The sequence below is a fragment of the Adiantum capillus-veneris genome, chromosome 11 (assembly GCF_014529385.1).
Source record: "Adiantum capillus-veneris isolate H3 chromosome 11, ASM1452938v2, whole genome shotgun sequence".
NCBI lineage: Eukaryota > Viridiplantae > Streptophyta > Polypodiopsida > Polypodiales > Pteridaceae > Adiantum > Adiantum capillus-veneris.
The window spans coordinates 125,550,217-125,565,331 of record NC_140941.1 but is presented as its reverse complement, the minus strand read 5'-3'; the positions used below and the strand labels follow the sequence as shown (position 1 = coordinate 125,565,331).

At 44.3% G+C, this 15,115-nt stretch overlaps 1 protein-coding gene across 8 annotated transcripts in view; it reads left to right on the top strand.

Annotated features, from left to right (window-relative positions):
* Window positions 1-15,115, top strand: part of LOC147447975 (sphere organelles protein-like protein) — a 94,894-nt gene that overhangs the window by 27,048 nt on the left and 52,731 nt on the right. For 2 of the 8 annotated variants that reach the window (XM_086523869.1, XM_086523872.1), the window contains exons 2-8: window positions 138-202; window positions 431-667; window positions 2,734-2,892; window positions 4,038-4,355; window positions 4,675-4,744; window positions 4,840-4,917; window positions 5,003-5,147. In XM_086523869.1, coding sequence (XP_086379995.1) covers window positions 138-202; window positions 431-667; window positions 2,734-2,892; window positions 4,038-4,355; window positions 4,675-4,744; window positions 4,840-4,917; window positions 5,003-5,147 — 1,072 coding nt within the window. Of the gene's footprint in view, window positions 1-112; window positions 203-430; window positions 668-2,733; window positions 2,893-4,037; window positions 4,356-4,674; window positions 4,745-4,839; window positions 4,918-5,002; window positions 5,148-15,115 lie in introns of all 8 variants that reach the window. The other 6 variants (XM_086523871.1, XM_086523870.1, XM_086523874.1 and 3 more) reach the window with 6 other exon arrangements.

Sequence of the window (15,115 nt, the reverse complement as noted above, 5' to 3'; positions counted from 1 at the left end):
AGTGCATTCAAGCTCATTTATTTTGGTGACATTAAATTTTTTTATATAGAGAATCATCTACTGGATCCTATGATATTGATTCATTTCAGTTATTAAGTTATGGAATTAACAGCTTGCTGATTTCGTTCGGCAACCAGATGGAAAATTTCACATTGCCCCCTTCTCAACCGGTCGAGTTACTGAAGGACAGAGATATTGTCAGGTGCGTTTTAAGTCCACAGACAATTGTGGCTATTTTTTTTTCCACTGTGCATTCAGTAGCTTGTGGTGGAAGGGCTATTCCTTCTGGGTTTTGCGAATGCAGTGCACATGTGGGAATTGTTTCTTGCTAGGCAGGCACAAATGCAGTCATTTATATCATTTGCAGCTTAGCAGGAAGTTTTACGGTTTTTTGTTTTTGCAACTTGACCTAAGAGGAAGTTCAAATCAGTATCAACAGGAAAGGAGCTCCATTTGGTGCAGCGCATGAACAAGGCAAACTTGCATACAGCTCCAGTTTTGACACCATTGAAAAGATTGCTCCCCTTGGTGTTAAAGCACCTGCTATTGAGGAGTTTGAAAGGGAAACAGGAGGTTATGAAAGCGAACAGGAAGAAGAAAAGGATATTTCTAAGGATTTGCTCAAGGAGGGTGTTAGAAGGATGAGAAATCGGGAAAAAGTGGAGAGGCAAGGATTCTCTCTCTCTCTCTCTCTCTCTCTCTTTGAAAGATACGTTTTCATTGTGGGTGCTGTTTTGGCCTCAATGTGGCGGTCTCAGAGGCTACATTGACTCTTTGAGACGTTCATATGGTGTATCATGATACCTTGGGTGCTCGGCTTTTGATCTCATTCGAGCTTCCTCATATTTTCACCCTGGACCACTCCCTACATACCTTTCTCTCCCAGCCCCTTCGTGGACTTTCAATTGCCACCCTTATATCCACTGTCCTCAAGCATCGAGAGTCATTGATCAGCTCATTGTAGAGCATGTGACATTTTTCATTTGGTCTTATAGGGCATATTTTGACCGTTGAGGATGATAATACAATCTCTCTCTCTCTCTAAGGCCTGGCTCATTCTTGTATTGTCACAGTGTCACCAATGCTTCCCAGAGTTTCACCAATGCTTCATCTCGTGCTTTCACTCTCTAACATTTATACACACAGAGAAACACATTTTTGCATCTGAAATGTCAGTTTCATGTTACATGGTTCAATATTATTTCCCTTAAACTTGCGTCTCCTGTTTTCTCCATTTTAATCAATTTCCTATTTTGGATGTTACCCGTCAGTGGCACTTCCTTAAGTGGTGAGTGCTCAGGATGGATTACCAGTATTGCTGAGTTTGGAACATTTAAGCTGCCTTTTATTATGGCTGGCTGTATATTTTGCATTTTTTTTCTAAAAAATTATAAAGCTCACGCTTTCGAGGTTTTCACTTCATGTTTCGTGACGCTAAAGCTCATTTTTGTATCTTGCTGTGTAACTGTCTACTACCTTTTTTTTTTGCGACCATCTTTTTAAATGGACAACCTTGAGAGAAAATGCAGTTGGAGGGCTTGTGAGAGTTGTTGGGGGAGGTTTCCATGATATTATTTGTAAGTCCAATCTCTCAGCATATTCTTGGTTCGAATGTCCGCTTTTGCGTCAGGTTAAGATATTTTTGGGTTTGCTTTTCCGCACATCAATATGATCTTATCTAAGTGATTTCACTGGATATGGGGAACAATTCAATGGTCTTAATCTATGTTTCTAAAAAGTGGTGGAATTTCGAGGACATTTGGCTTTGGACGCGTAGAATGAAGTTTGAATGTTTTTTAAATGCGGCTAAGGAAGGCTTTCTGGAGGGTAGTGGTCTTCGCGTAAAGAATATTGGCTCACATGTTTTAACAGTGAATACAAATTATAGACTAGAGAAAAGGTAGCATGGGAGTTTTTTTGCTTTTACAAGGAGTGGTCCCTGCATGTTCATCTTTGATTCTTGCAATGCCAATCGGCTCAAACACAATGTTCCTGGCTAATTGGCCCTGGCCCATGTCACACTGCCTATGCATTGTCCTAGGGCCTCAAGGCCTTGTCCACTTGCCCATATCAAGAAGGGAAAAAGAAAGGAAATAAAGTAAATTAAATCTACAAAATGAAAATAAATAGACACCAAGATACACCTCACAGTGACAGATTTACCCAATCACCACAAGAGGGTATTAATTTTTTTGAATTCAGGCTTAAAGACAACTGGTCTAGTTGGCAGGAGCCTCCTGGATCTGCACATCCTCAATACTGAGAGCCCACACAGACCTTTGCACCTCACCATGCTGTATTGCAAGTGAACCTTTCTTAAGGACAAGTGGAGGGGCTACATTGAAATCTTATACCCTTGGGCTAAGAATGAAGTGTGGGGGAAAGTATTCTTTCTCTTTGGTGACTAGTTTGTTTCATACTATGCATTATCAGTGGATATACATTCATTGGTAGATGCTGAGTTAATGGAAGCACATAGAAATCCCTTGTGAATTAATGCTTGCATGCATGATTTTTCAGTGTGAGCACATGAAGGTTTCTCCATGTGCATACAGCAAAAGGGATTATTGTTGACGATTTGCATGCTTCATAAGATGCGTTTTTCCAATAGGAACTCTTTATACAAATCCTTTAATTCTGCATCCAAAGGGGGATTGCAGATGTGTTAAGAGAGGTGTTCGACCAATGATGTGACTTTTTGATCCGAAGGGACTAAAGCCCGTCTTATGTCAGCATGAACAGGAAGCGTATTCCGTCAAGTGCTACCTGCTATAAAGGGAAGCCTACAGACAGCTCCTGCACATATCTGGAAACGAATGTGACCGATAATGGCCTGAATGAAAGCAAAGCAAAATCAAGAGAAAAGAAGAGAAAACGGGCAGAAGTGGAATGGTACGCATGCTCCTTTACTTGAACCCCTTGACTATATAGCCTTATTTGATATCACAGCAAGAGCATATTTTCCTTCTCTCTTGAATTTTCCAACTTCATAAAATTATCTTGATAGCTTTCTCTTGGGGTTTCACAAATGATGTTTTTAATGGTTTAGGGTGCTGGCTGAGGTGATGTTAATTACACTAATGTTGCAGTATAGTTTGACATGTGAAACCACAACGTGACAGTATGCTCTGGAACAAGATGATCATTTGAGGCAAAAGAGGTTAGAGAGGGTATGGCCGTATAATGATGGAAGTAATCCACCATATACCCATATGCACTGCAAGAATGTCAGATTTGTAATCGACTGTTTCTTTGATGTGCTTGCAAGTGCCACATTTTTTCTCCATAATTGTCACACAATGGTGCGAACCAAATAATGTAAGCTTGTAGTGATTGCGAAAAAGTCAGCTTAGAGATGCAGATCAAGTTCAAAGGGAGAAATAAGAGAATTTTCAGAGGCTGAAAATACTTTAGCAAATTGATATAGAGCTTGCCTCCTTGAAAGGACTAGCAAAAGAAAGTGGTGACGTGTGTGTTTGCATCATAGAGACACAAGGGTAAAAGTATGATAGCGAGCTTTGAATTTGCACAACAGCTTGCTGCTACTTTTAGAACAAGAAATTTCACGTAGAAATGAAAGATCTTTCGCAAGCCCTATAAATAGGATTCATGGGCTCAATTATGGATCTCACACTGGGACTCAAGGCAGCTCTGCCGGCACACTGGTATTGGTAGAACTTAGTTATAGGGAATGTGTGCTGCTGCTTTTTTGGCTTGGGAGTTAGCTTGTATGGGCTGTATGATTTGGAGTCAGCTTGATGTTTGTTGTTCTTGTTTGGATTGTGTTGTTTCATGCATCTAGGATGGATGTGTATCCTAGGTGAGCACTTATGCCCATTGCAAAGATTGCTGCTGGTACTAAATGATCAACAATGAATTCTAGTTGATATAGCTTCAAACATGATCGTCTGATTTTTCTTTTTTGAGATTGCTTTCTCCTTTCTTTCTTTTGATTTTAAAGCTTTTCCTCTTATCTTTCAATTTGCAATTTCGAAGGTGTTTGTGCTACAATTTTATGAATACTTGTCTTGTTTAAGGGTTGGAGAGCACGGACTTGAAGTAGTTCCTTACGTTGGAGGTGTCATGAATAAGAAAGAGAAAGGAAAGAATGTCAAAAAACAAATGCTTGAAGATCAGCAGGTTGAGAGTGAGAATCTGCAGGGGACTGCTGAAAGACAAGAATGTCAACTCAGCAGGGAAGCACAAATCACTGACTGCTCTAAGGCAGCTAGGATCAAGGAGGAAAAGAAGTATAAGGCCATCTCAAATAAAGGTGATAATCCAGTCAAAAGTTGCACCGAGGAAAAGCAGATGATGGATTTTGGGAACAAGGAGAGAATGTCTCTCTCTATGAGGTATTGCCTAGGTGATTTTTGTTTGTAAGCTTGCTTGAGAAAGATGGCATGATCAACCTATGTCCTGAATCCTGTCTAAATGATATGAGGTCTACAGATTAAGAGACAAGTGTTTTTCCAGTAATTTTCTGTAACTATGTAGTTTTTGCTCTTTTCTGTGTTTGCGACTTTTAAACATGTTTAGGAGTAGATGTCCCTAATGTTAAAGATGTTTTTCCTTGGTTGCTCTTTCTTTACAGAATAGCAGTTCTCAAACTTTTCATAAGTTTTTAGTTACCTTTATACCTGGGTAAGCGTGATAATCTGTTCTGTTACACAGTTCTCCTGATGAAGAGGTGAAGCATAAAGAGAAGACACCTGGACTTCACTCGGAGAATGAAATTGTGAAAGTATGCTTGTTGCTATAGTTCTGAAGAACACGTTAGAGTTGTGAATTTAAGTTTTTCGAGGATTGTCTTAGTCGCTTTTGTACTGTTTGTTGCAGAAGTGTAGCAGAAGCTCAACACGAAAGAAGGCAAAACGCCGTTGGAAACAGGAGAAGGCCAAATTGCAAACAAAAATTGTATTCACTTCTTACAATGTTGAGTGCTGGGATTCTGATTCTTAGTTTTTCTGCTTCAACTTTGAACTTGCCGTCTGACTTACAGACAAGTGGAGAAGGTGATGATCCTGTTGAAGTTGGCAAAACTGGTACAGAACAAGCCAAACATGAGGACGATGGTGATGCTGAGGAAGAGAGGCTACCCCGTGTGGTGAGACCTGGACATCTTCGATTTCAATATTCGGATGAAGGTATCTGCCCAAAAGTATGCCCTTTATTTTATGGTCTGAACATTATACCTAGGTCACATGTAATGGACTCAATTAATCTATCTTTTTGTCAGTACATTGTGATACGCATCTGGCTTCTCCAGTGAAGCATGCCTAAGCACGAGGATCATGTGTACTAATCCTAGAATTCAGTGTTAGTGTACATGATGAGGACTGTAAGACTCGGACATAGAAACAGGAAAGTAAACTGAAGACTGAATGTTTGAACAATGTGTTACAAGAGCTCCTTACTATAGGAGGCGTAGAGACACAAATGAAAAGTTATGTCCCAGCTTGTAGAAACACTCAATAGTCATGCCCATAGATATAAAGCTCCACCAATGGATGATGAATCTGCAACAAATAGTCTAAAAAGCATAATCTGGAACTGATGCTAATGAAATCTAGTCATGACTCACAGTCATGACATTCCTCCCAAAAAAAAAAAAAAGCCAAGGGTTAAATGATAAACGAACATTCGTCAAAGAATTCTCGGAGATTGCTGCATTTTATCTGTTTGCAAGTCAAATTGTATTCATCAAGTTCTGTGATAATCTTCTTCAAGTCTGTTTTTGACATACATCTAAAGTCCATTCATGAAACAAAACAACATGCCAGTCTTCAATCTTTTGAACATATTATGAAATTTCTGGAATGATGGAATCTCCTTGAACATATCTTTTGAGTCAAGAAACATGAAATGTAGGATAAAGGAGATCACTCAAAGCTTATAGCTAATTGAGGAATTCTTCTTAATAATCATGAAGGGACCATAATTTCATGGCCGAAGCTTTGGGAACACAGAGTTCACGGTCATGTAACGATGTGAGGCCACACATAACAATACCAATTCACCTTCTTCGAAGAGTGCATGTCGTCGATATTTATAAGCTTGCTTCTGATATTTCTGCTGCACATGAACCAAGTTATCTCTAATCTGCAAAAGTATATTTTGCTGCTTGCATCCCTTGTACCAACTGATCAGCCAAAGCAACTTAATGCTGTAGAATCAAATAATCATAGTGTGACCAAAAGCTGCTTGGAAAGGTGTCATTCCAATTGCTGAGTGGAAAGAATTGTTATAAGAAAATTCGCAAATAATCCCAAGAAGAAAATCGAGAGTGAATGTAATGTCACAACATTTCTTCCAAAATCTGAGTAACTTGTTCGATCTGTTCATCTGTCTGCAGATAATATGCCCTAAAGCAGGGATTTGTGCTAAAAAATGTTCAGTAAACTTTGGATCCTGATTAGAAACAATTGACTTCTGCAAGCCATTTATTTAAAAAGTATGCTGCATAAATAATGAAGCAACATCTATTGCCGACGCTGCATTTTTGCAAGGAATAAAATGTGCCACTTGAGAGAACCAATTAACAATTGCCAAATTGTGAGTATTGCCCTTCGAAGAGGTTGGAAAACTGACAATAAAGTCCATATTGATCCTTTCCCATCGTTTAGTAGGAATAGGCCTTGCAACAATAGAAAGCTTAATCACATCCAACTGCATTTGGGGCCACAGACATGTTGAAGAAAATAATTTGTACCTCTTGATGCTGCCTGGATGAGCAGCATATGGAACTTCATGATGTTTTTGAACCAAATATTTTTCTTAACTGAAGATTGTGTGGAACCTGATTACGATCTGCGTAGTAGACTAGCCTCTTTACTAATGTGTAAGTTGTAAACAAGCTCATTTTAGATGTCAACGATCTTCAAGCTCGAAAGGCCTCTCCAAAGTCCCCGTCTTTCAAATGCTCATCTTTGAAACAAGCAGGGATGCCTACAATCATAGGGGAAAGAATCATATCAAGGGCTTGCAGCACCCAGCTTAATGCATCAACAACTACATTTCTGAAGATTAGGAACATACTCAATGCTCATAGGGAAACTTGCTAGCAAGCAAACCTTGAGAGAAGGGGAAATCTGTCACCAATTTTGGCCACTGCAGGGCTATTACCGTTTTGGCCCATAGCCATGGATAGGGCAGATATTTGGCTGGGTATCTGCAAGTGTTGAGTGCACTGATATGCTTGTTGATTTTACAAAAACCATTTGAGAAGCTGCAGGAGAGCTGTAGGAGAATCTGTTGCTTGTGAAGCTTCAGGAGAGCTGTAGGAAAATCTGTTGCTTGTGAAGCTTCAGGTGCTTGACCTGTGTAGGGTGCCCAGGAGATGAGAAGCTGGCAGAGCATGCAGGGCGACCGATAGCCTAGCAAAGGATGTAGAGAAAGGAGCAAGATCACTGGAGTCTGGGCACCTAGCATCTGGCAGCGCATGCATGGCAGGTGGACACTCGGATGGGTCATGCAAGTTAACTGGAGTTTATGCATGGCAATTAGCCGTCCATGCAAGGTAGGTAGCAGTCCATGCAAGTCAATTGGAGTCCATGCATGGCAGATAGCAGTCCATGCAAGTCAACTGGAGTCCATGCATGGTAGGTGGCAGTTCATGCAAAGCAACTAGAGTCCTTGCATGGGAGGTTGCATTTCAAGTATGGCAAGTACCAAGCGATCCTAGTGAAGGGGAGTTCAAGCATGATGGGTACCAGGTGACCACACACGTAGAGGAGGAACTGGCCGCTTATCCAAAACAGCCCATTAGAGGCTTAGACAGAAAAAGAAAGTGCACAAACTTGACACTTAGACTCTATGTAAACACACCCACACACATACATCTCTATTTAAAGGGCTGATTTAGCAAATTGTAAAGGTTACTATTGTCTCTCTCTCTCTCGTGTGCGTGTAGGCTAATTTTTTCTCGTTTCTGACACCGATCAAGCATGAGGAGGCAAAGTGATAAGGCCGACCCCTTAGAAGACGCAATTTCAAAATGCAAAGAAGAAATGGTTGAAACCATAAATAATATCAACCGCCAACTTTTAGGGACAATAAGAATGCTCGAGGATCGCGTTTCGGCCCAAGAAAGCAAGATCGCGGCAATGGGAGATCGGATGACGGCCCAAGACGGAGAGATTGCATCACTCAAGAAGGAGCTCGCCGAGGCACACTCACGAAACACGCTTGAAGAAGGAGAATTGCAACCTTTAGTCATAGAAGAGCTCAACACGATCAAAGAACAAGTGTGAGCCATCAAAGAGGGGGAAGAGCAACACAAAGAAATGACGACCTCTTGGGTGGACGTTATCACAAAGACTCAACAAAAGGCAGATGAGGCCGAGAAATGGATTGAGGTTGCCAAGAAGGGGAAAAGCAAGGAAACAACTACATCCACACCCACCATAATTAACTTGACACTAGAAGAGGAGCAAAGAAGGCGTGTGGGCTCTCTACACGTGAGAATTTGCGGCCTTAAAGACCAAGATAATGTGGACGAAGAGGTAAAAGAACTCATGGCTTTGATGGGGATTCATGAGCTGATGCACTCGAGCTTGGAGAGTGGGCAACAAGAAAAATGGGAGCAAGGGGGAAACCTCGAAAGAAAGAGCACTCATTCTTCGTTTTCTCTCTATGGAAGCGAAGGACTTTTTGAAGAAGAGACAAACTCTTAAGAAAACGGGCATCTTCCTCGGGGATGACCTTACCCTATCACAGATAGCTCATATGCAGGAGGTAATGCCAGAGATTAGAGCGGCAAGGGAAAAAAGTAAGATTGCTTTTTACCGAGATGGAAGAGTGGTGATATTGGAGCCACGCTCCACATGATGGTGTGAGACCTATGGGACCACACTCAAAGTTGCTACCTGGAATTGTAATGGATCTATGCTTCTAGATGTGGGTGCTTTTGAGGAAAGTTTTAATGGGAGAGATATCATCCTCTACTCTGAGACACATCAGGCCCCTGGGCAGTCTATGCCTCACATTAGTGGATAGAGATGGGAGACCGCATGTAGACAGGAGACACGATCAGAGCACAGAGGGCGGGGCTTAAATGGAGTGGCATTGTTATTCAAGGAGGAGTTGCAGCTACACATAGCTCGCAGGGATGAGCAAGCTAGGTACATGTGGGCGAGATTGAGAGCAGAGACAGGCAGATATCTTTACATTGCTATTTGCTACTTTCCCCCGAGTACGTCAGTGTATGCACCACCCAGAGGACAGTCACCCTTTTCTATTTTGGATGATGACATCTGGGAGTTCTCTAGAGATGGTGACATCATCATTCTAGGGGATTTCAATGCTAGGATTGCTCATCATCCGACAGTTTTTTATGATACTTCAAAAGAGATGCCGAGAGAGTTAGATGTGGCAGAGACATGCCTATCCAAACTATCACAAGATGGGGAGAATACTGAGTATGGACGACACTTGATAGACATGGGGACTGCACATGGATTGGTCATCTTGAATGGCCTATAGAGATTTCCCGCTGCGGGGGGTTTTACATGCTTTCCACACAGACATGGAGCTAGCACAGTGGATTATGTCATGGCATAGCCGAGTCTCATCTCTAGTATCCAGGACCTCACAGTTGGACCCAGACCTATTGGTGTGGCAGTGGACCATGCTCTTGTGTCGTTGACCATCTCTTTCGAGTTTAGTGTAGCACACAAGCCACAAGCAGCAGCTCCTACTCGCTACACCTTCACGCGGGAGGCGGACTCTGTATACATAGATGGGATCTACAGAGGCTTGTGTATAGAAGAGCCAGGGCGACCTTTGGAGGAGCTTACTACTATATTGACGCAGACGTTACATGATGCAGCAGCAGAGGCATACCCACACACACAGCTTGAGCAGAGACGTCGTTCTGGGAGCATGCCCCAGAACAGTTGGTATGACGAGGAATGCCAAGAGACCAGAGCTAGACTTCAAGGAGAGGTGCTTTTGGGGGACATCACTCACAGACAGTCATCACAGATTGACTTCCGACGCCTAGTGCGGCGGAAGAAGAGGGCATTTTTGGCTCGCCTAGAGCAGGATCTATACCAGCTATTCTTGAGTCAGGACTCACGTGAGGCATGGCGGCTCTTTCATGAGCATTCCCCTCCCCCTACCATTACCTCCACAGAGGCTTGGGGCCAGTACACGTCATCTCTGTACACAGTTCCTGGACAGCCGCCCCTTCCCTATCCTCCCGATCCATGCCCCCATCGTCTGCTTTTTTCACCGTTGAGATGGTGAGGAAGGCCATTGACAGGATGAGGACTGGGAGAGCATATGATCATGATGGCTTAGTGGCTGAGCACTTCATTTGCCAGAGATCTACTAGCAGAGCTCCTAGCAGTTATGTTTAACCGTGCCATGTGTGAGGGCTTGCCTGATACTTGGAGCCTATCTACTATTGTACCTATCTTCAAGTCAGGAGACCCTATGGAGCCTGGGAATTATCGCACTATCATGATCGGACACACATTGGCACGGTTGTACGCATCCATTCTTGAGCAACAGTTGAGTAGATGGGTAGAGAAGGAAGGGATACGCGCAGCCGGGCAGGCAGGATCCAGGAGAGGTTTTTCTACTCTTGACCATATCTTGACACTCAGAGCCATCATTGAGGAGGGCAGATCACATGGGAGACGAATGTATTGCAGCTTTGTGGACTTCCGCAAAGCATTTGACACCGTACCCAGAGCTAGATTGATGCGCAGATTACAGGAGATGGGAGTACCCACAAAGCTCATTTGGGGGGTCATGGCACTGTACAGGTCAGTAGTGGGGCATGTACGCACCTCAGAGGGCCTATCTACAACGGTTCTTTCCACTATTGGGGTGAAGCAGGGTTGCCTGCTCTCTCCTACTCTGTTTGGTATGTATGTGGATGAGGTTTCTGACTACATTGAGAGAGATGGTGATAGAGGTGCACAACTGGCAGGAACATGGATCCCACCTCAGAGGGCCTATCTACAACGGTTCTTTCCACTATTGGGGTGAAGCAGGGTTGCCTGCTCTCTCCTACTCTGTTTGGTATGTATGTGGATGAGGTTTCTGACTACATTGAGAGAGATGGTGATAGAGGTGCACAACTGGCAGGAACATGGATCCCACTATTGTTATATGCTGATGAAATTATGTTGATCTCCGACTCTCCAGAGGGAATGCAACGTCACTTGGATGCTTTGCATAGCTTTGCCCATGAAAGTGGCTTGTCTATCAACCTTGGTAAAACCAAGGTCATGGTATTTAATACGACCCCACAGTGGATCAGGAGGTCGGTGCCCGCATTCACATACGGCCAGGAGACAGTGGAGTATACAGATGCTTACACCTACCTTGACCTACCTTGGAGTGGTTTTTAGTGGACCAGCATTTTCATTGAGAAGAGCAGCAGAGACTAGATTGACCAGAGCCCATGCAGCATCGGGTAGGTTGGAGAGGATGTGTTCATATGTTGAGTTTCAGGAGCCTCGGACGAAGCTCTAGCTCTTTGACACCCTGGTGGCTTCTGCATTGCTCTATGGAGCTGAGATTTGGGGACCTTCATTGGACCATCATGGGAGGACAGGTCGCACTGATGGATGGGGGACATGGAGAAGCCACTAGTCTCTATGATCTCACGGCTCCTTAGAGCCAAGGCTTCAGTACCACGTGCCATTATACGAGCAGAGCCTGCTGCCCCCCCGCTAGTGGTTGAGGCGCTCACCAGATCTGTCTCCTTTATACACCGCATTTGGGAACTTTCTAGAAATAGATATGCCCGCCTTGCACTTGAGTCCTCTCGATAGTTAGCCACGTAGGGAGATACAGCATGCTGGTATGGGGAGATGACATCATAGTTTCAGGCGCATGGGTTCAACGTAGACACACTGGCCCCCTTCCAGTACTCATTGGATGCACCCTCTCTGACTCTCACACAGTCCGAGATCACCATGCTCATCCGTCAGGACCTGACTCAGCTAGACATCAGGAGGACATGGATATAGCCAGCACACGAGCTGGGCACGAAGATGGCTTTCTACAGAGAGCATCTTCTCCAGCTTACAGAGGACGGTTTTGTGACGAGACCTAGATACATGGACACCCACTTGTCTCATGGGATACGGTGTGCTATTGGCCAGATACGCACATCTTCACACCAGCTGCGGATCGAGACTGGGAGATACAGCAGAGTACCAGCAGAGGCTAGGACATGCCTCCTATGTGACCTGGAGCTTGAGACAGAGTTGCACTACACATGCCACTGCCATAGTTACCCAGAACGGGAACAGGAGGGTCCGGAACGGGACGAAAACGGGGAGGAGGAGGGGGGGTTGGAACGGGAACGGGGCCGGAACGGTCGACTAAAGTAAGGCCTGAACTTACTCCATTCAGCTTAGTCCCAAATAAACTCCCAAACAACCCAAAAACTGCCCCCAAACGTGCCACCAAACCTGCCCTTAAACTGCACCAAATATGTTCCGCAAACAGCCCCAAATCTGCCCCCAAAAGCCTACTTTTTTGCCCGCAAATGCCTACTTTTACCCGTTCCCCCTCGTGTTCCGCTGTTCCGCCTCATGTTCCCCTCGTTCTGGAACACCGTTCCGGTTACACCCTGTTTCGGAACGGCGTTCCGTTCCCGACTCCGTTTCGGGAACGGGACTCGTCCGGAATGGCGTTTTGGAACGTTTGGGCTGTGTTCCGCCCGTTCCCTGTTACACTGGCCACTGCCTCGTCTACTACGAGATACGCGGCCGCTTCCACTGCTTGTTCAGAGAGGGCTTCGGACCACTCTTCAGAGTCATGCGGTACGAGGATCAGAGATGCTTGGGTCTGTTTTTGCTCGAGCTGTGCAGACACAGAGAGAGCCTGATGAGAGGAGAGGCCAGCCAGTCTCAAAGACGGATCACAGACTTCTTTAGAGCAAACACTGGACACCTGGAGGAGCTACTACCACAGGAGAGCTCGCCACCTCACACTGGAGGCACACTGATCGACCGAGCGACCGAGCTAGGGAGATCCATACGCCCACGACTGCGGAGGACTACACAGCATCGACGGAGGTTGCATCAAAGGATTCGGATCACTTTGGCCCAACATGCACGATGCCCGGTCAGGCTATTGACCATGGAGGAGATTGATGAGATCCGCCAGCGACCGATGCTGGATCTATTGTGATCTGTGATTTAGCTATCCCACCTAGCTGGATCTTTTGTGATCTATGATTTAGCTATCCCACCTATCTGCTTAGATCACACCTAGTTGTTTCAGATTCCATAGCATTTTATTCCGTCATTTTATTTTGTCATTGTCATTTTTGTTACTCTGACTTTGTATCAGAACCACCACATTGTAACTTTCTGGTCTCATAGGTCATTCTGGCCTTCGGAAGACGTTAATATAACATTTCATTTCATTTCATCTCTCTCTCTCTCTCTCTCTCTCTCTCTCTCTCTCTCTCTCTCTCTCTCTCTTTGTGTGTGTGTGTGCGTGCGTGCTGCTCTCACAGAAGCAGGGGCCATCTCTCATGAGCATTGTACTGTAACATTTTACATAAATAAAAGAAATATTGAAAAGGGCGCCTATTCAGGGGCCAAAACCGTGTATGGGAGGAACTCTACCTCTCCATCTCTCCCAACCCCATCTCTACCTCTCAATCTCTATAATAGTGAGAATTTTTGCATAACCCCCTTTGCACAAGTGGTTGTGTAAGGCGTAGTCGAGCAATTAACGACACAAGTTACCACCTGCATACCCGTATTTATGGTCTCATACCTCCCTGAATCACCTAGCATGACATATACAAGCATGTGCATATCTTACCTAGTGTGACTTTGCAGGAACACTCGGTGCAAGTATGCGACTAGCTGACATCTGTAGTTCACATCTGCTGCTGACTTTCACCGGGGCTACCATTTCCAAGTGCCCGGTAGACGTCAGAAGTAACAACTAAAAGTCAGCGGCTTTTAATCTTCTTGCCAATATCAGTATTAAGGGAGCCCTTAGGGTCTCATTTTACGCAAGGTGCAACTAGAATACAGAAGCAAATTATTCTTAGGGGTGCCTCCTGTCAGCCAACCTAGTATTTTTGGAGCAGCCCTAACTTTTAAACCACCGTGCCCATTCCCCTATAGCCTGGAGTTTTTGGTGGATGCCTTGTAGATGTAGCCTCATCAACCAAGGTAGACTAAATGTTGCCTTCAGTCTGCCTTAGTAACCACCTCTAGTCAGGCAACCAGCCCTGCCTTTCTGATGTTGCAGAATTCAGCCGGCAAGGGCGACTCCTTCTTGTGCAGATTTGTCGCGGAGAAGCTCCACATCAGCCACTTCTGGGCCGGTTTTCTGCACCATCAGATTTCATCCCTCTCTTAGCGACCAAGTGGATGTTGGATAGGTCAAAAGAAGACCTCAGATCAGACCAGTGTTGTGAGATCTTAAATCATTTGCAAAGATGAAGTTTTCAGCCAAGTAGAAGCAAGATCTAGACGATTAGAAGCCATCCGCTATCAACCCTATGAGGTGCCTCATGGTAAGAGTTTCCTGGAACCCTTTTCTAGAGCGAGTTTGGAGCCTTAGAGGAAGTGGGACAGCAGATGCCAAGTTATGGTTTGGTTGGATCTGCATCAAAGGTCTTGTCATCATTGCATGAGCTATCAAGTTACGTATCTTGTACACATCGTTTGTGCAATTCAAAAGCAACTACCACTGTGGAGACTGAGTGGGGGCCCCTTTAGAGAGGGGTGTTTGGGACTGTTACAAGGTAAGCTCGTCTTATTTGCTTGCCATAAATTAGAGGTTCCTTTCGGAGTTTGAGCCTCGAATGAGCTGGTCACTTTTGATAGCTATTCCAAGTTGGACTATTAGAGTTAGTCAGATCAGGTCAGGCAAGCAGACTTCAGATACAAGTTCAGACAAAGACTGAACTCAAATGAGATTGTAACTTGAAAGTATATTCAGATAAGGAAAGTACGATTGATTATCAAGTACAACAATAAGAGCCAAGGAATGTTCTGAGCTAATGCCAAATAGTATATGAGTACAACTAGCTCCAATGGTGACAATAGACTCTGCCGAATGAGTAATGGGGCCTATTTGTAGGTGTCGGACAGGGCCTCCGACTGACTGTCCCCTCTAC